The 21,490-nt window shown below is 37.8% G+C and overlaps 1 protein-coding gene across 3 annotated transcripts; it reads right to left on the bottom strand.

The window, feature by feature from the left end:
* Window positions 1-807: 807 nt before the first annotated feature.
* Window positions 808-19,847, bottom strand: LOC127434164 (myb-related protein A-like). 3 transcript variants are annotated; one of them, XM_051686700.1, is made up of 16 exons: window positions 19,454-19,847; window positions 16,693-16,792; window positions 15,922-15,993; window positions 15,423-15,515; window positions 13,420-13,640; window positions 13,102-13,288; window positions 12,802-12,879; window positions 12,291-12,389; window positions 10,370-10,600; window positions 8,861-9,235; window positions 8,615-8,754; window positions 8,413-8,527; window positions 7,956-8,066; window positions 7,710-7,823; window positions 7,374-7,553; window positions 808-3,014 (listed from the first exon to the last, which is right to left on the bottom strand). In XM_051686700.1, the coding sequence occupies exons 1-16, from the start codon at window positions 19,474-19,476 to the stop codon at window positions 2,889-2,891; spliced, it is 2,265 nt and encodes a 754-aa protein (XP_051542660.1). In that variant the 5' UTR covers window positions 19,477-19,847; the 3' UTR covers window positions 808-2,888. The 3 variants fall into 3 exon arrangements, with proteins under 3 accessions (XP_051542660.1, XP_051542661.1, XP_051542663.1); XM_051686701.1 differs by lacking the exon at window positions 12,291-12,389; XM_051686703.1 differs by lacking the exon at window positions 12,291-12,389 and having other exon boundaries at window positions 12,802-12,876.
* Window positions 19,848-21,490: the final 1,643 nt, after the last annotated feature.

The following is a 21,490-nucleotide window of genomic DNA, read 5'->3' as shown; positions in this document are numbered from 1 at the left end:
GGTCAAGGCTGGAATTTCAACCTAAAGATTAAACTTCTTTCTAAATTTACACATCACTGTCAGAATACAACAGGTGTTTGTTTTAAGTGGAGCCAAAAATGGCTTTAGTGGCCATCAAACACAGTGCCCTGTACAAAAGCCCTAACCAGCCAACTAATTTAGCCCCAGTGGGCATTTGACATCTCTCAAGCCTGCATTGACTACCTGAAAAATACAATAGCAAAGCGTTCTTTGAATCTGAAACATATAAGAGCACATGTGTTATGGGCTTGTAATGGCCGTCAGCAGCAGAAGGCATGTCAGTGGGGCCTTGCGTCCTCTATTCAGGGGAAATTGAGTGAATGGATCTGCAAAACCAACAGACATGCAGAACAATGGAGCCAAAAGACATTATTTCATGGGCGAATGGGCCTCTTTAGAGGCAGCAGCTGACCTGTGGAGAGCCTTGTTGTTCAGGGAGGGTGTGGGTCCATGGACCCCAAGGACAGAGATTGCGGCACCCCCCGATCTGATGACAGTCAACTCAAGAGACCTCAGCCTCCATTACTGCTGTAAACACCTGGCCTTCTGAAGAGGGTGGGAGAGGACAGGACTCCCTATGAGGTTCAGATGGCATTTTGTCATATGTCATGAACAAGGGTGACTATTAGCTGCAAAATTAGGTCTTGGGGAGGATGAAAGAGCCATCAATCAAAAAGTTAAATCTGAATCAGTTTTGGGGTACCATTCGTCTAACTCAGTCTTCTCAGAAAAACAAAAAAGCGACACATTTCAAATAGCATTTTTTTATTTTGTAGGTATGTGAATGACAAAATGGTTATGAAACAGTTTGTTGTAATATCAGAGAAGCAGGTTATAATTGTTTTGCTGAAAATGACAAATACATATTGCATGAGAAATGAGTATGTCAGATGAAGTGTGCTGCTTGTTTTCATGTATTTAAATCTGCAACATGTACTTGCTTCCCTCAATATATATGTGTTCGTGTTACGTAACACACATTACCACGTCTACAGAAAAAACAATAATAAACAAGACAAAGACATGGACAGCAAAATAAATAAAAAAATAAAAATAAAAAAGACAGACATGAAAACACATTAAGCAGTTATCTACAATGTTACATTTCTTCTCTGTAACATAGATGGTAAATACATCAATAAACTGCAGTCAGGGATCTATGCACAATGTGAAGCAATCTACATAGTAGTGTATATTTTAAAGCATATGGTCAGTCTTATTTTAATAGCTGGGTTAAAGTAGCAAAAATAAAAAAAGTATTAAACTTTTATTTTAAGACAATGTTTTTAGCAATACATAGCTAATACTGCCAAATCCTTTAATGTTAGGGTCTTTCCTTGCCCAGACTATGGTATCAATGTGAATAACCTGGAACTATTAAACATGGGTTGCTGCTGATGCAAAAATCCCAAAAACATTTCACTTAATAAAAAAGCACAGTCCTACACATCTTCTAACAGACTGTGCTCGTGTCCACTCCTGCTGTGACTCTCAGTAGCAGTGAGCAACCTTACACACATTCTCCAACAGAGAGAAAGTGAGAGACTTCAGATGTCATCCTGACATGTCAATGTTTAAATATGTGTAAATGTGTTTGGCCACCAAAAAAAAAAAAAAAAGATCCCCACATAAAACAAGAGAGACAAACCAACATTTATACAATATTTAAAAGTGCAATTTGCCTACTTCGAACATTTGGAGGCTGAATGCTGCTTGCTGCTAACTTTATGGTCAACCAATTGACTTCAAATCAACAGAAGATGGAATCTTTGAAAGGATGTTAAACCTTCTGTAAAGGCCTGTCCAACCTAGATGCACGAAATTAGTGGCAGAGTTATTAAAATAAAAAAAATGTGATGGAAGGTAGTCAAATTCTTAATAGAACAGAAATCTAATTAGACATTTTCTTTATATCTTTGAAATAAATAAATTAGTAAAGATTTAATAAATAGATCCTACAGGTATAAATGAATGACTCTCACCTATTGTTCTTGGAACGTGTTATTTAAAATGCAACGTGTGCATTGATATCAGTGCCAAACATGATTTCAGCTAAATTGAGAACATTTTCATAAGCAACGAAGATGCTGGATTTAGACTGCAGTCACAAACATGCCTGTCAGCGATATTAAGTCTGTCCAGATGTTCGACATACAATTCATTTCAACAACCTTCACTTTAGAGCAGAAAAATAATGGAACAAAAGCAACACTAGCGAGGTACCTTCCAGTAGACCTTAACTTAGCAGATTCATTCTATACAATACATTCAGTGAGTGTCCTACTCGGAAATAAAACAAAACAATAAACGGGGTGGAACCTTTGTTATGTTTGGAGCAAAAACGATTACGTTGCAAGTGCTATCCAGTTACTCCTCAACACTGTCTCTGCTCCTCACCCTAACAAACAACCACAGTAGTGCAACACTGCCAGTGCTCCCCTATTCTTAACACCAGTCTATAAAATTCTCTAAAAAGAGCTTTAAACTATCTAAAAATGTCATTTACAAGTTTCTTTCCTTTTTTTCCTTCTTAAAAAAGTTTATTTAAAAGCAGCCCTTAAACATCAACACACTGTCTATGGCTAAAACGGATTTAAAAAAACTAATCTCTATGTTAAAATACCATTAACTCAATTCTGCAAGTCTAGTGCTATTTGTATTTTAGCAGGAATACAACCAGCATGCACTCTGCTAAGAATACATCTCCAGCATATGAGTCTTTTTATACAAAGCAATACATTGTTATATTAGTAGGTGTTTAGCAAACATCAGTGAACGCTTGAGTTTCCTACACCAGATTGTCTAAGAGGTTAAATGTTGGTGTGATAAAGGGAAGAGGGAAGGTTGCTGTAGTGCAGAAGTAACGTTTAGAGGACGAGAGCTCTGGAAATGCAGGTGGTGGAATTGGTTTTTAAGTAACGCCTCGCCTGCTCCGTCATAATCAGCTGATCCTCCGTCTTCCCAAAGACCACCGATTCCCACTCGTTGGCCTGCTGGGGGGAGAAAATATGTATCTGAGATTGAGTTGTTTGTCCATTTGTAAAAATGTATCTGCAAAATCAAATTTGTTTTTGGCATTGACATATACAATGGATTAAGAGTATATAACTTTTCACTTATTGAGAGTAAAACAAATTAAAAGTTGATGAGTCCATAGAAGGACAAGGGAGGATGAAGACCAATTATTTCCTTTTATACTTAACCTCCTGCGACCCAGTGTCCACATGTGTGGACGTTGTATTTTGGCTTTGCTGTATGCAATGCACAATTTAAATACATTTAAACCGACTGAATACTGTTCACAAAACTATGCACTGTCATTTAAGTGTTAAACTTCTGGGGCACCACGTCACGTGACAACAGCATGACGTCGATTTCCGCGAAGCGATCCTACGGGCACAGCGCCAACAAAAGTGCCTCTGGTAAGAAACCTCTTTACGTTTTTTGATTGAAAACTGTTTAGTTGTAAATAGTGTCTCTAATTTTATTTGATATGCCGCTTTAAATAATCCATAAATATTTCGGACGTCAGCGCGCTAATAAACATGAAGTCAACATATATGGAAAATGGGACCTTATTCCCTCAAAAGTTGAAAAAACATGTTAGTTATTTTGAATAACTTTCAACATGAACACATCTGTGGGTCATTTCGCTTCATTTTAACGTAAATTTTGTTATATTTTATTTTGTTTATATTCAAAATAATTTCTCTGCATTAATCCTCTAGACCTTTACAGTCATTAAATAGTTTACAGTTAACTGTTCCCAGATCAAGATTAAAATTGAAGGGTGACCAATCATTTTCAGTTGCAGCACCAAGGCTTTGGAATAAGTTGCCTTTACATATTAAGTCTGCTCCAACTCTTGATGATTTTATATCACTTGTTAAAACATACTTGTTTGTTTTAGCATTTGATACTTTGCAAGTGCAACATAATTAGGGGTTCAAGGATGAAGTGAAACATTTTCCGCCATCTTGGATTTTTTGCAAAACCTACTTTTGTGAATTAGTCCTAGGCCGTTCGTCCAATCGGAACCGAACCAATGCCAAACGATTCTATGGAGTGTCAATATCAATAATTATTAAAAAAATTTTAAACTTTCAATTCACGTTAGCTACGATACGCGAAAACACAGGAAGTAGGCGTGGCCACTTTTACATAATGGCTATTACTCTTGAACGAAATTAGATATCTTCACTAAACTTGACATACTTGTGTATCTGAGGACGCACAAAAAAATCAGCAGTTTTGCCACTTGGTGGCGTTATAACAGGGAAAAACATGAAAATGGCTGTAACTATGGAACCATTGGTCTGATTGACTTCAAACTTTGCATGCAGTGTCTTTGTCTCAGGTGCCATCAGTGTCAATGAGGACATTTGCGTATGTTTAAAACATGGCTGCCATCGGCCAATCAGCTTTCAGCAGCTATTAGCCAAGGTTAATGAATGTCGATCGGAATGAAACTCGGTGGACCTATTTGAATCTTACCTAAGAGGTCTGTGCAAAGTTTAAAAAAAAATCGCTATCGCGATTTTTGTGCGTGTTAACGGTTGTATATAACACAGTGTTTTAAAAAAAACACAAGTATTTCATATCATATGATAGCTCTTCTCATTCTGAACAATTTTGCCTCAAGAATCAATGGTGTCCGTCAAACCGTTCGTTAAATATTTGAGATTACGTTAAAAACCTACTTTTGCGAACTAGTCCTAGGTTTTCCACTCAATCCCAATGAAACAAATGCCACAAGATTCTCTGGAGTCTATTTATGAATAATTATCCCAAAAATATTTTTTATATCCGATTTTACGTGTCGACGGCATGCAAAATATAAGTAGTTGACTTAGCCACTGCTACTTAAATAGCTATAACTCTTAAACGGAATGAGATATTGTCACGAAATTTGGCACACATACACTATATTGCCAAAAGTATTCGCTCACCCATCCAAATAATTGAATTCAGGTGTTCCAATCACTTCCATGGCCACAGGTGTATAAAATGAAGCACCTAGGCATGCAGACTGCTTCTACAAACATTTGTGAAAGAATGGGCCGCTCTTAGGAGCTCAGTGAATTCCAGCGTGGTACTGTGATAGGATGCCACCTGTGCAAAGTCCAGTCATGAAATTTCCTCGCTACTAAATATTCCACAGTCAACTGTCAGTGGTATTATAACAAAGTGGAAGCGATTGGGAATGACAGCAACTCAGCCACGAAGTAGTAGGCCACGTAAAATGACAGAGCGGTGTCAGCGGATGCTGAGGCGCATAGTGCGCAGAGGTCGCCAACTTTCTGCAGAGTCAGTAGCTACAGACCTCCAAAGTTCATGTGGCCTTCAGATTAGCTCAAGAACAGTGCGTAGAGAGCTTCATGGAATGGTTTTCCATGGCCGAGCAGCTGCATCCAAGCCATACATCACCAAGTGCAATGCAAAGCGTCGGATGCAGTGGTGTAAAGCACGCCGCCACTGGACTCTAGAGCAGTGGAGACGCGTTCTCTGGAGTGACGAATCACGCTTCTCCATCTGGCAATCTGATGGACGAGTCTGGGTTTGGCAGTTGCCAGGAGAACGGTACTTGTCTGACTGCATTGTGCCAACTGTGAAATTTGGTGGAGGGGGGATTATGGTGCGGGGTTGTTTTTCAGGAGCTGGGCTTGGCCCCTTAGTTCCAGTGAAAGGAACTCTGAATGCTTCAGCATACCAAGAGATTTTGGACAATTCCATGCTCCCAACTTTGTGGGAACAGTTTGGGGATGGCCCCTTCCTGTTCCAACATGACTGCACACCAGTGCACAAAGCAAGGTCCATAAAGACATGGATGAGCGAGTTTGGTGTGGAAGAACTTGACTGGCCTGCACAGAGTCCTGACCTCAACCCGATAGAGCACCTTTGGGATGAATTAGAGCGAAGACTGCGAGCCAGGCCTTCTCGTCCAACATCAGTGTCTGACCTCACAAATGCGCTTCTGGAAGAATGGTCAAAAATTCCCAGAAACACACTCCTAAACCTTGTGGAAAGCCTTCCCAGAAGAGTTCAAGCTGTTATAGCTGCAAAGGGTGGGCCGACGTCATATTAAACCCTATGGATTAAGAATGGGATGTCACTTAAGTTCATATGCGTCTAAAGGCAGATGAGCGAATACTTTTGGCAATATAGTGTATATAAAGGCTCATTCTGAGGAAAAACATACAAAGAAATGGGGCTCGGCCACTTGGTGGCGCTATAACAATGAAAAAATTTACAGTGGATGTAACAACATTACCGCTTTTCTGATTGAGTTGACATTTTGTATGCAATTTGTGCATCGTCTTTGTTGCATAATGTTTGAGAAATGCCTAATATAGTCCAGAACATGGGCTTAAAGACCCTACGGTGCTTGAACCCTAATAATTGCTGCTTGCAGCTATATTTACTTTACCTTTTTTCTATTGTTTTTATCTCTTTTTGTGAATGTTTTGTTCTAGTATTCTTGTAATACATACCCTACATTTTAACTAGTTTAATTGTACAGCACTTTGGCTAACAGTTGCTGTTTTTAAATGTGCTATATAATAAATGTTACTGACTGACTAAATGACTTATCATGGTACAATACAGTTATTCATTAACATTAGTAAATGGATTCCTAAATATTTACTATACATTTTCACATTGAGAATCAATGTATTCATACAAAAGCTGAAAGAAATTGCTTTTAGAGGCTTTATATAGAGCTAGGATGAAAATAAGGTGCATTTCAAACTGTTCTGAGACCAGTGCAGACAGACAGCACACTAAAGGTTAAGTCATTCACTAAATAGGGTTCAAGGAACAAGAGTGCATCCTATAGCTTTCTATGCATGTAAGTGCATTCACTCCTAACATCAGACCAAAAGTTCAGTTTCAGGCTGCAGATGATGTTTGGACCACTCAACATGTTTGGCAGACATTGGACAATGGTAGTCAGTACATATATTCAGAATTAGCTAAATTGTATTTTAACATGGTTGGCAGTGCTTGGATGATGCTGGCCATTTCTTTGAATAAGAATAGTTTATTCAGCTTTATAGAAAATCAGCAATAATGTCTATAACATCTCAAAAACATGAATAACCAACACTCCTGGAAACATAATAAACAATTTGATGAAAAAATAAATTTAAAAAATCGGACTTTCTATAGCTTGGTATTATTTAAAATTTCACAACTTAGTCCCACTGTCTACATATGTAGACATTATTTTTTAGGAAAACTATTTGCTCTTTTTGCTCTTATTAGGTGCTACTAGTTACAAATCAAAAAAGGAAATGGAAAATGCAGCATTCATGCTCGGGTGGTTAAGAGAGAAGATGCGAGTAAATTACCTGTGGAGGGGTTTTGTGAGGTGGGCTCCTCTGGATCATGGCTTCTCTTTTGCCCAGTGGGCTAAAGGAACAGACCATGGAAAGTGAATCCTTCAATGAATCAGGAGAGCAAGAGTTCTCCCCTCTCTCTGAAAATGGCATCATGAGCATAGATCTGGTCAGTAGACCATCTTTAAGAGACTGTGTGAGAAAGCGGGGACAACGTTGGGGAGGAGAGAAAGATAAGCCCATTAAATACGGGTAGTACCAGACAAATTCATATTACTACCATTTTTGAGGGGGGAAAAAAATCAATGTAAGCCCTAATAAATTGTCAGTAGAGGATAATGGTCTTACTTGTCCACCGTTGTTAATCGTCTGTTGGGGAAACAGTTGTACATTCAGACAGTCTTTTTCCCAGCTGTCCAACATCAAAGATTTTCTCACTTTCCTAGCAGGAGCTTCCATTTGCTGTGAATACCAAATGACAGTTTTAAAACAAAACCAGAGTTCACTTTAAGATACAACATCAGACAAAAGATTGTTAAATTTAATTTAAATAAAACCTATTTGCTTGATTAAGTGAGCACCTATGAGGGTTACCTCATAAGATCTGTACTGAAGCTGATTCTGCTCTTGTGTGAATATGTCAGACCCTGTTTCCTCTTTGAGAACCTCTCTGATGTCCTCCTCAAGAAGTGCCAGAGGCTGGGGCTAAACACACCAAATGAATTGATTAAAAGGCAAATCAGCAACAGAATCAGTGAATATACACACTCAAAGTGCCTTTGTACTATTCATGCTGTAAATTCTTATTTAGGGTGATGGTTTACCCAAAAATCAAAATTTCATTTACTCACCTTCATGTTGTTTCAAACCCGTATGATTTTCTTTCTTCTACAGAACACTTCAGGAGATTTTAGGCCTCAATCTCAATTGAGTCAAAAGAAAGTCATATGGGTTTGGAACAACATGAGGGTGAGTAAATGATTACAGAATTGTCTGGTTTGGGCGAACTATGCCTTAATTGTGACATATCAGCAGCCACATTAAGACTTACCACAACTCTTAATGGCCCATGCATCTTCTCCTGGGCAGCCAGGGCATTTTTGAAAGGGGTAGGTGTCCTTGGTGTGTGGGCCACAATGTTCTTATGGATTTTGGGGGTCCTAAAACTGTGAAGACAAGAAATGTTATGTGTGCTTGATTTTGAGATACAGTTGATGAGGTTGCCAGATGTTCTCATATAACAAGGGTCTCACCCTGCATTCTCCTTCTGGTGTTTTGGTGTGGTTTCTCTCTGGTGGGGTGTGTTGTGAAGACATTTCTGCCCACACACTGGGGTGGACGTAAGAGCAGGATTGTCCAGGGTCAGGGGCTCACCACCAGATACGTTGAAAAACTATATCAAAAACCCAAATTTGAGCTCAAAGTTTGAATGGGACAGAAGAAAAATTCTGTGGTCTAAAGGGTCGCTAGAGTTTTTGTTATGATTTTACCCATTTTACCTGAGATGGGGAGAAGGGTAGGCCTTTGACAGGGGTGTTTTTGGGTGAGTTTCCATTGCTGTCTATAAAAGGGCTGCAGTTCCTTTCATCTGGAGGGGACTGATCCCCTCTGTCTCTTCTCTTCTTTCTGATAATGGAAAGTGGTGGAGTACTGAACCTGTTCATGCAGGTGTTGGAGAGAGTAACAGACTTGCCCTGGATCATGGTGGCACACTGTATGCTCATCTCTGGAACAGTGGTTGAATTTATTGGGTAGCCAAGGCATTCTGTGCTTCTATTCACTGCTGGACAAGCCCCAGTGGGGTTAGCGGGCTTTGGGGAGGGGCCTCCCTCAGAGAGATCAAAGCTGGTCACATCACTCCAGGCCAGAGGATCCTGCAGCATCAAAAACACACATATGAAATATTTCAGAGATCTCTTCCTTTGTCATTATGTGTCTAGTTAAATATGCATATGTGACATCCTCTTTTACTATACTAAGTTATCTGCACAGAATCTGCACCTGTAGAATGCTTTGCAGATTTCTGCAGAATCTGAATGGCTGCCACTGATAAAATTCTAAATATCTCTTATCCCACGCATGTTTATTAATTAAAGGAATAGTTCATCCAAAAATGAAAATTCTCTCATTATTTACTCACCCTCTGCAGAACTCAAATTTTAAGAAGAATATCTCAGCTCCGTACAATGCAAGGGAATGGTGACCAAAACTTTGAAGCTCCAAAAAGCACATAAATGCAGCATAAAAGTAATCCTTCAAACTCCAGTTGTTTAATCCACGTCTTATGAAGCGATCTAATCGGTTTGGGGGGTAAGAACAGACCAAAAGGTAACTCCTTTTTCACTGTACATCTTGGCATTGCAGTCTCTAGGCATGATCATGATTTCAAGCTTGATTACACTTCCTAGCCCTTGATGCATGTGTGCCTAGATGGTGTTAGGAATCAAGCTTGAAATAATGATTGCCAAGGAGACTGCAGATGTCAAATTTTACAGTGAAAAATAAGTTAACTTTTGGTTTGTTCTCACCCAAAACCAATGCTTCATAAGATAATGATGAAACCACTCGAGTCTTAAGGAATACTTTTATGCTGCCTTAATGTGCTTTTTGGAGCTTCAGAGTTTTGGTCATCATTCACTTGCACAGTATGGACATACAGAGATGTTCTTCTAAAAATGTACATTCTTTGCGTTCTGCAAAAAAAAAATAAAGTCAAACATCTGGGATGGCATGAGGATAAGTGAATTGTCAGTTTTGGGTGAACTATCCCTTTAAACATTTGGCAAACTTGATAATGCTTTAAGCTGCTAATAAGAATGTAGCACTCTCAGTTAATTTCCCCACACAATCAGCCCAGAAAATGTGTGTCAAATCTGTGTATCTGTATCATTTACAGTAATCAGGATGAAATAACAGTGCAAAGACTGTGAACTTTTAGCATTCTTATGCTTCTGATAGACTTTGCATAACAAACTACAATACACAGAACAGTGCTTTTCTCTGCTCACCGAGTCTATGAGCTCCATGGTCTCTGCAAACTCTGGTATGGTCTCTAGAGTGGACAACACAGCGCTGGCCTCAGCAGCCAGGAATTTGCTGGGAGAGACTGGCAGAGGCACAGCAGCAGCCCGGCCCTCCTGTAAATGACACAGCTCGCCTCCTCTATCATCCAAACTCTCTGTGGTGGTCACAGTATCATCGGGGAGGCTGTCTGACCAGCTGGAGTAACTCTCTGGATTCTGCACAGGACCAAACCATTACAGTCAGTATGAGGAGTTCATAATTAAAGTGATGGAGGTAAAACAGTGAGATGCAGTGATGTTGGGGGGAGAGTTAGACAGGAATAAAATGAAAGCCATAATAGTTCGAAACAAACACAAAAACACAATATGAGCCAATAAAACTGATATCACTTATCAGTCGTAATAACTGAAAATGATATAAAAATGTCCTTGTTAAAATTTCTGTTAAACATTCATGATATTGACAGTGTCATAAAGAAGAGAAGATATTCTCCATGGTAACATTACAGTGTACGCTTGCTAAACATTTTCAGTGAAACTGTGAACAATTAAAGACATTAACTTTCACCTAACCTAAAAAAAAAAACAACTGTATTTAGAACAACCTGAATGAACTCGCAAGGTAAAACACTGAGGGTGCGTAATCAGCAATTTAAAGGAATATTCTGGGTTCAATACAAGTTAACCTCAATCGAAAGCATTTGTGACATAATGTTGATTAACACAAAAATAAATTTCGACTCTTCCATTCTTTTCTTCAAAAAAAGCAAAAATGGAGGTTACAGTGAAGCACTTACAATAGAAGTGAATGGGGACAATTTTTGTAGGGTTTAAAGGCAGAAATATGAAGCTTATAATTTATAAAAGCACTTAAATTAATTCTTCTGTTAAGACTCATGTATTATTTGAGCCATTAAGTAGTTTAAATTGTAATTTGTTCAGCCATTTTAGGGTTTGTTGACATTTCTGTACAATGTCATAGCAATGAAGTTGTAAAATTGGCTAGAGCTTGACACAGGAAATGTTAGTAAGTAATTTTATCACACAAAAAATTATGTTTACACATATTGTTTATGTCTTGTGGCTATACTTTTGAAAAAGTGAATATTTTAAGGTTCAGAAATCGGCCCCCATTAACTTCCATTGTAAATACCTCACTGTAACTCAGATTTGTGCTTTTTTTTTTTTTTTTTTTTAAAGAAAAGGAGGGGCAAGTCAAAATTAATTCTTGTGGTAATCAGTATTATGCCACAAATGCTGTCGACTGGGCTTAACTTGTATTGAACCCTGAATATTCCTTTAACTGACAATGTATCCTCCTAACCAGGCATGGCATGTTTAGCAAATCTATTTAGCAATATAATTATAAATAATGCTTATTTATAGTAATAATAGCATTTGACAATAAAATATACTTAAATTACTTTATTCAAATATATATAATAAATTTCAAAATTATATAACATGTTTTTTTATATTACAATGTATTATATGTATTTATATTTATATAGATTATATTTAAATTTGTAATATTTATATATATATATATATATACTGTGTATTTAAATATATTACATTTATTTGAATGTATTATTAATTTATAAGACAAACTGTAATAATAAGAACATATTTATAGTGAATATATTAATGCAAATAATAAAAGTACAAATGAAATAATGAAACAATAAAAGTACCGGGGTAAAAAAGCTTTTAACAAAAGCTAAACTTCTACCGGGTAACTTTCATGCTGAAGTCTACAGCAGGGTGTGAGGCAGGGAGGGAGTGAAGACGGGCAAGGTTTACTAAGCATAGCTGGAAATGAGGGTATGAGGGAGTAAGATGGGAATGGAGGGAGCTGATGGGATCTATAGCGCACTTTACTACGCGCACACACAGTGTCTCTTACACGAGGGCCAGACTGTCTTCTGACTTCACTCTCAGCTGACATTAGCAACAGCTCTAGCTCCTTAATTCTTTTCTCTTTCTCTGGGTCATCATGGCACGGCTGTGTGGAAGAAGAACGGGGAGGTAGAGGCGGAAAGAAAGACGGAGACACAACAGTTTACTGACAATTTCACGAGACTTCATGAGGTCCTGAATTTCACCAAGCCAAACTACACTGGATTCAGATGCTGATGTACTTAGGATCCGTTACATTAAATTTACTACATTCGATTTTTTCAGAATGTTTTTTACAACCTGTGAAAATTTGTAAAATGGCATTGGTGAAATTCAGATGTGGACCAGTTTAACACACCACACACATGCAGATTACTGAACAGTTACTGTATATAAACACAAACAGTGATATGAGTTGATTCTTTAATTTACAGAGACAGACAGACTTCTGAAAGTGGAAAGTTCATAGATACAAAGGAGATTGGAGCATGCTGTGAGAACTGCACCATGGGACTTACCGACATGAAGCTAAAGACCTCGACTGTAATGTTGTCCATACACTGGCCCCTTTGTGAACCATACGGGTATCTGTGCTGCTGCCAATCAAAAACAACAAGAAAGGATGAAATATAGTATGTTTACTGAATTTCAACTGTGCATAATATGCACCTGACATTTATTATGTCATATGTAAACTATAATCTGTGAAATGTAATCTTTGGACACAAGTGTTCAATGAATGAAACATTTATTTTAAAGTAAAAAAGTAAGTTTTATAAGAACTAATAAAAATAGAGCATCACTTAGTAGGTTATCACCTGTGATTGGTTGCTCAGGATCACTTGATTCTGTTCATGTGGATATTCCACCGCTGGGCTGGCTTTGGTCCGTTTCTTCTGGCCAGGGTCACTGCTGTAGCTCTTGCTGCCCTCCTGTAAGTAGCCCTCATGTTCTACCTTCCTGCGCATGGTGGAGTTCCAATGATTCTTAATGGAGTTGTCTGTCCTATAAGGGTCAAGTAAAATAAAGGTCAATCTCTTAATTAGACAAGCAGACTTTAATTCTATATTTCTTATGACCTAATTATACATAGGTTTAGTCAGATCTAGGTGTTGGTGCCAAACAGCTCACTGTACCTTCCAGGCAGCAGCTTTGAGATCTCAGCCCAGCGGTTGCCCAGGCGTTTATGAGCTTCATAGATGATGCGATCTTCTTCCTGAGTCCAGGAGGATTTCTTCACCTCTGGGTTGAGGTGATTGTGCCAGCGCTCTCTGCACTGTTTGCCTATGCGGCCCTGTAAGTGCTTGGCAATCACTGACCACCGTTTGGGTCCGTACTTATGAACTAGCTCGATCACCTGTGGAGATGTACGACAGTCAGATGATCAAAATCAAGGTATTCTCCCCATCTTACTCCTTATGTGATTTAATATGAAAAGTAAAACAGTATTCCAAAATCTGTAAGCTCAAAATTCAGTATGAATAAAAAAAGTCAATCCTGGTCTCTTTGATGGTCTAAAACTGGACAAATTTAAGATAAAAAAAAAAAAGCAAAAGTGTGTAATTTCTGCGTTACTAGCATCACCAAACATGATTGCAAAAATACTGATTGCTTTCAAACACTCCCCCATCTGCAGATAGTCCCGCCCCAAACTCCCTCCACTTTCTAGGGATATTAACCTAGTATTGGCTTACTTACTGTATAGTTGTCTTTGCATATTAGGATTGGATAGGTTAAAATATTTCAACATCAATGCTTTATTTTAACACTTCAGCTTTAAATAAGTACTAAAATCAACTCTCAAAACATTGTACATTTCCATAATTGAATATGTATCTACAAGTGCTGAACAAAATAACATAAACACCTAACAACATATTAATATCATGGACCTAATAAGGAGAAAGGCAACCCACTGCATTAAAGGATTATTCCGGGTTCATTACAAGTTTAGATCAATCGACAACATTCATGTTGATTACCACAAAATTTATTTAAACTCACCTCTCATTTTCTTTAAAAGAAGCAAAAATCGGTTACAGTGAGGCACTAACAATGGGAGTGAATGGGGCCAAATTTTGTAGGGTTTAAAGGCAGAAATTTGAAGCTGTAAAGTTGTTTCAATCATCATTGATTGAATCGTCATTTTAGGGTTTGTTTGTCCCCCCCCCCCTTTTCTCCCCAATTTGGAATACCCAATTCCCATTGCGCTCTAAGTCCTCGTGGTGGCATAGTGACTCGCCTCAATCCGGATGGCGGAGGAAGAATTTCAGTTGCCTCTGCGTCTGAGACCGTCAATCCGTGCATCTTTTCACGTGGCTTGTTGAGCGCATTACCACGGAGACATAGCACGTGTGGAGGCTTCACGCTATTCTCCGCGGCATCCACACACAACTCACCACGCGCCCCACCAAAAGCGCGAACCACATTATAGTGACCACAAGGAGGTTACCCCATGTGACTCTACCCTCACTAGTAACCAGGCCAATTTGGTTGCTTAGGAGACCTGGCTGGAGTCACTCAGCATGCCCAGGATTTGAACTCGCAACTCCAGGGGTGGTAGTCAGCGTCTTTACTTGCTGAGCTACCCAGGCCCCCCATTTTAGGGTTTGTTGACATTACATCAACAAGGCAGCGAAGTTGCAAAACTGGCTATAACATTGCACATAAAAGGTTAGTAAGTGATTTTATCACTCTAAAATAATGTTTACATGAATGCTGTTTATATCTTGTCGTTATACTTTTGAAAAAGTATTTTAATGATGTAACCCAGATTTTTGCTTTTTTCAAAGAAAAGGAGGGGCAAGTCAAAATGTATTTGTGTGGTAATCAATATTATGCCACAAATGCTGTCGACTGAGCTTAACTTGTACTGATCCTGGAATATTCCTTTAAGAATAGTTCTTCCTGAATGCTATAATACAACTGGACAGCGAGTAGTTGGATACAGCACCATGCTTCTCTAACAAAAGTCTTAAGTTCTTTGGATGTGCTATAAACTGTGCTCTAAAACTACAAGAAAGGTTTAAGTCATCCGATGACATCATCCCACAATATCACCCCTCTCAATTCTTTATTTTCCCCCCATCTATCCATCTCTGTCTTCCTCTGAGGACATAGAACACCCGGCTCATCTTACCCTCTGATCCTCCTCTTTTGTCCAGGGTCCTTTCACCAGCTCCGGGTTGAGCACCTTTTGCCAACGGTGCTGACATTGACCATCTGTTCTTGTCTGTCAAAGTGCAACAAAATCCCACATCAACACCTGCAGCTAGTACACACACCTATAATAACATCTTTACAAACACACAGGCCTGTCACTATTAATGCAACATACATTTACCTTCAACCACAATAGTTCTGGTGAAATTCAATCCATTGAAATCTCTTCATTATAACAACACAAGCATGTCATTCCATCTATAGTTACTTGTTATGTTGCTTATTTTGGATGCTTTTTGTTTTTATAGTACATAAAACAAATACTGGTACATGTGAAGCTAATATTAAAAACCTTCGATATGTGGCTTTATGGCTAAACCAGGTTTAAAATTTACACTGCAAGGACACTAATCTAAAAGCACTTTGAAAATCACACAAACACTTTCCCATTTAGTATGACTGAGCAAGTTACTTACTGGGAAATAATTAGCGATTAATTTCCAAGCATCAGTTCCGTGTTGCTCAACAAGTTTCTTTAGCTTATCATCCTGTGTGTAAAAACAGAGGTAATGAGCTTTTTTTTCTCTCTCAGATAGTAGTCTGTTATGTTAGCAGTGCTTATGGCACTTTAGTAAGCCCCCACCCCCCCTTTTTTTTATTTATCCCCTTTTCTCCCAATTTGGAATGCCCGATTTCAGGTCCTTGTGGTGGCACAGTTACTCACCTCAATCCGGGTGGCGGAGGACAAGTCTGAGTTGCCTCCGCTTCTGAGACCGCCAATCCACACATCTTATCACGTGGCTCGTTGTGCATGACACCGCGGAGACTCTCAGCATGTGGAGGCTCATGCTACTCTTCGCGATCCATGCACAACTTACCACGCCGCCCACTGAGAGCAAGAACCACTAATCACGACCATGAGGAGGTTACCCCATGTGACTCTACCCTCCCTAGCAACCGGGCCAATTTGGTTGCTTAGAGACCTGGCTGGAGTCACTCAGCACACCCTGGATTCAAACTCGCGACTCCAGGGGTGGTACTCAGCGTCAATACTCGCTGAGCTACCCAGCCCCCCCACCCCCACCCTTCCTCTTTCACTACAGAAACCCAGTGAGTTTGCGCAAATTTCTCCATATGGGACCAAAAATAGCACATGATGTACTCTATTCTCAATGAGCTAGAATGAACATAGACATGCAAATGCATGTATGTGAACACTTAAAGACTAGCACACAAAAATAAATTACCTCATCCCGGGACCATTTAATTTTGCAAAGGGTCTTTTTTGAATTTTTGGGATCTCTGATGTCAGGGTCTGTAGAATGACGTTCATCATCCTCATCTTCACTGCAGGCATAAAACCCAAAAATAAGTGAATTTAGAAAATGAAGAGTAAAACAGACGATTAAGCAGAAAAGCAATGCCACATTTTTGGTCTAATCAGACAAACATTTTGTTTAACAGAAGCCATTACGCTCATACTGTCTGGCACAAACCGTTTAACAGACAAGCATGATCACCCATCTGTAAATACTAAATCCAAACAGTTTAGAAAAGCTGCCAACTTGTTAAACAGGACATGCCTGAGTGTAATTAGTCTACAAGCACCACAAGCAATACAAGCTTGAAAAGTGAATTCAAGCATGATGTTTCAGTATAAAGACATAATTTATTTTAAAAGTTTTTTTTGTTTATGTTAATTTAGCTTTTCTTTTCATGATCATAAAGTCCTTCACATAAAACACCACAAATTTCATATCTTCAATAATGTTATGTCCACAAGCAGTCCAAAGTGACAATGGCTTTGCCTAGGACTTCAGTCTACAGGAATGCCTTGTTGCTTGGAAACATTTTACCGACGCAGTGAGGCAGACAGTATTTAATCAACACCATGTATGGGGTAGATAAGTCTCCCTGTGATACCAGGGTACAAATTTAATGGAAAACCATTTATCCAACGCTGAAAGTGAATGTCAACACATTGGCCTAAACCAAGCCCTTAAAGGTTATTTTACTCTGGAGCTAAAAGATTTTTTTTTAATAACAGCATGTAAATCAAAAACATGTTGTTTCTCCACTGAGCACTTTGGCACTTTTTGGCCTCCTAATAAATATCCTGGAAGATTTTTTCTATGGACATTATGTGCAAGCTTTTCCTACCCTGGATTTAAAACAGCAGGTAAAATATTAAGGAAAAATGCCACTGCATACATTCTAGTTTTAAACTGTAAACTCCAAAGTTGTGAGTCAATGTGTTTAGGTGTCTTCTTAGGCCAAAGTCCAACTCTGACTGATGTGGTACAAATATGGAAGTTCAAAATCCTTCTAGCTGCGAGTTTGTAACACAGAGGCATGTTTCACATTGGCTCTCAATATTACCATCTTATGAAAGAAGTGTTTCATTCAAGAAACATGCAAATTGGAATTGTATGATCTCCACCCTCCAGGAAGGGGTGAGGTAATGAACAAGCCTGTTTTACTTCAGAGATGCCTAGCTTACATCATTCGGGCACGAGGCAGGCCAAAGTAAAGCTCAGCCAGTGGAAGCGCGCGAACAGGATCTGTACGAATCTACTCAGTCAGATTAAGGCCTGCAGCTGGTCTCTTTTTGAAAATTACATTCAGGCTTAAACTTCCATCAGTGTGAGGCACAGACATTTAACAACAGCGAAAGAGAGAGGGGCAAGGGAGATGGATACACACACACTAAAATGTTGACTCGTCCATAAATAACATCATGGTCATGTTTGAGTCATTTGGGCACAAGAAGCTGCAATTGGAAAATCTGACTCGCATTGTTGTATAAACCAAACTGGATGTGAATTACAAGTGTTCACGTGCCTAGCATTACATGCAAGATGAAAATCTGTACTTTCTTTAACCATTAACTTTAAATAGTGTTACAAATAATACACATTATTATTATTATTATTATATTAATTTTTTATCAGTACAAAATACATAATTTGTATTATTACTATTCTATTACAAAATAACATAGAGTATATTTCTTGTGTAGCTCTGTATAAACATAACTGATGTTGCAAATGACTTTTATTTTTATTTTCGGTTTTCAATAGCTGTCTCATACACTGTAACAAATGCTTTCCCTCCTAAATTCCTCAAAATGAGGGAGAATTCTCTTTTCTTTTTTTTCAGCTGTTTTATGTAAGTGTAAGAATCATGGACAACCTCATACAAAGTCTAACAAAGAGTAACTGACAAATGAGTGAATCTTAAATATGTGATTTAATAATCTACTTCATAAATGTGGTCTGTCGTTATTATGTAATGACCATCCAGGCTTCAGATTGTCTCATCTAACATATATAATCCTCTTCTAAATAGGCAACACCTACCAGCTGCTACTTCCACAATTCCCTTATTTTGTTTTCACTCTCACAATCAATGAATTTGAACTCTGCAGTTCATTTATGACCAGTTTTGTTTTCATTTTTCCCTAGATGTACTTCAGTCTATTTAATAGCATGCTAGTTAACTCTTGCTGTACTGCTCAATAGAGAATGAGCATGCTAACGATTAGCATTTAGAATAACCCATACCAATTATGTGAAAATTTGCCTCTGTGGGTGAAGACCATGATAATAGAAAGAAATGCAAGTTTGTAACAGTTTTTTCCCCCTTAAATGTGAATCAGTCTTTGGATCATGATCAAACTTGGGGGTCAGCAGGTGCGACTGATGTGATGTGTCAAAAGGATCTGTGTGTGTCTCATAGTTTATTGATGTTTCAGATGATCTTTCGCAAGGGAATTCTCAATTATTGTTTTGAGGAGAAACGTTGTCATGGCAATTCGTGTTCTGAAATAAAACACTGATTTTAGCTAAATTAGTCATAAACTCAATGTACGATCTCCCGATGTTGTGTGAGAAAAATAATCAACATACGATCTGTACAGTTATACACGTCCTATAAGGTCATATTCATTTAAATCGCTTTAGATTTAGTTTACAAGCCACACTGAATAAGAATGATCCATCATCTCACCTGCGAGACTTCATGTTGGCCATGTCAACTGTGTTCAAGCCCAGTTCTTTTCAAAGGACAATGTGTTAAAAATATCCACTGTTGCAAATCTCCTTGTGGTCGAAACACACAGCGATCTCAAGCACACTGACATTTATCCACACATGCCACTGTCACATGTGTCCGACTATTTCCCCTGTGAAGCTTCAGTTCAGATCCGGGAAAGCGGCACAAGAGTCACATCCCAATAAATATAATAAACAGAAAAATATCCTTCCAAAAACACCTATTATTAAATAATATAAGTTAAAAAAAAGAATATAAGTATTACTTCCAGTGCAATCTCAAAATGGTAATGGAAGAAAATCCACAAACATATCTCTGAGTTAGTCTAGCCCGCCTTGAACATGCACACCCCTCTGTTCTGTCACTCTGAGCTCTCAGCGCGTGTTTTTTGCACTCATTCTTGTTTCATTTTTTTGTCCATCCCGCCGATTCTCGCGCGCAGCCTCCTTCCGGAAACGGGTTTGAATCTGCGCACGCGGCCTCGCCGCTGATTGGTCTAAAAAGGAGGGCGGAGCAGCACCCTCTGGTACTTGAACAGCAACCGGTCTGTCTCGCTCTTTTTAGGTTTTTTTATTTGCATGCAAAGTTGTTTTGAAATGACTTATTACGTGCAGGGTGTAGCTACTGTTAGGAAATTTTGAATGCTGCAGTTGAATGTGTACTAGAGTAAATACATGCTTAATCTCGAGGTTTTGAATATTATAAATTACCCTCCTGCATGAAAAGTAAATAAAAGTTACAAGTGACCGTGTCACAGTGCTTTCTTGTTTTGAAAGTCAATGCTGCCCTCTTGCGGATTTATTTATCTATTTAATCATTTGAGGAAATTTAACATATATTATATATATATATATATATATATATATATATATATATATATATATATATATATATATATATATATATATATCAAAAACTACAACCTAGATGTATCACTCTTAAATAGCAAATAACTTTTGAAAAAAAAAAAAAAAAAAAAACAGACACACCATGTAACCAGTTTTCATCAAATGTCTGACTCCTTGAATTTTTCTTTTCTAAATACTTTTCTGTTTTAGTCATGGTAAATTGCACTCCACCATGACACATACACTAACATGAATTTAACATGCTGTTCCTGTCAAAACTATATATGCATTGATGTGCACTTTGGTTGAAAAAAAAAATGCACTAAAGTGAATTGTGTGGTCATGCCAGTCAGATAAAATATTAATTAATATGATATAAAATTATATAATATAATATAATATGTGAAAATACTTAGAGTGATACAGTTTGGTGGGTTGCATATGTTTAAAAATAAAATAAAAATATTAAACATGGTTGAAAAAGATCTTCAGTAATATGTTGGGACAAATTTCTCCAAATTAAATAATTACTTAAATATTAAAATAAATCATTAAATGCATAATTAAATCATTAAAAAACTAGAAAATAATCAAATAAATAAATCAATCAATAAATGACCATTTAGCGCTAGTTTGCATCCATTTTCATTTAAGCAACAGTGATGCAAACTCATGACAAGTTAAAAAGGTGAGAAAGTCATAACAGGTGTTTGTTGTATTTAAAAAGTTTATTTTTGTTGTTGTTGTTGTATTTAAAGCTTTGTTAAGTGTTTAAGTTTAAAGTAACCCTTTCAAATAATTCTAATAAGTAAAATGTAGAAAATAACCCTGAAAATGAAAATTCACTAAGCTCGTGCTTAAATGAAAAATCAACCCAAAGATGGTGCTAAAATAAACATTTATGCAAACTAGTGCTAAAATGAAATGAAGGAACATATATTGATTTATTAAGTGATTTAATGAATTACAATAAATATTGTATTTGACAATATGTATTTTTTTTAAACATATAATTAAGTATTTAATTTTGAGTAGTTTGGCCCTCCATAATAAAAGAGGCTCCAAACTTAAAGTAAATGCGGTTCTGTCGCTGTTCTGCCTCGAGAGGGTGGTGTTGTCCACTCTTCTTTACCATATTATTATT

This window comes from Myxocyprinus asiaticus, chromosome 44 (assembly GCF_019703515.2).
Source record: "Myxocyprinus asiaticus isolate MX2 ecotype Aquarium Trade chromosome 44, UBuf_Myxa_2, whole genome shotgun sequence".
In the NCBI taxonomy this organism is placed as follows: domain Eukaryota; kingdom Metazoa; phylum Chordata; class Actinopteri; order Cypriniformes; family Catostomidae; genus Myxocyprinus; species Myxocyprinus asiaticus.
This window is presented reverse-complemented; position numbering and strand designations above follow the sequence as displayed.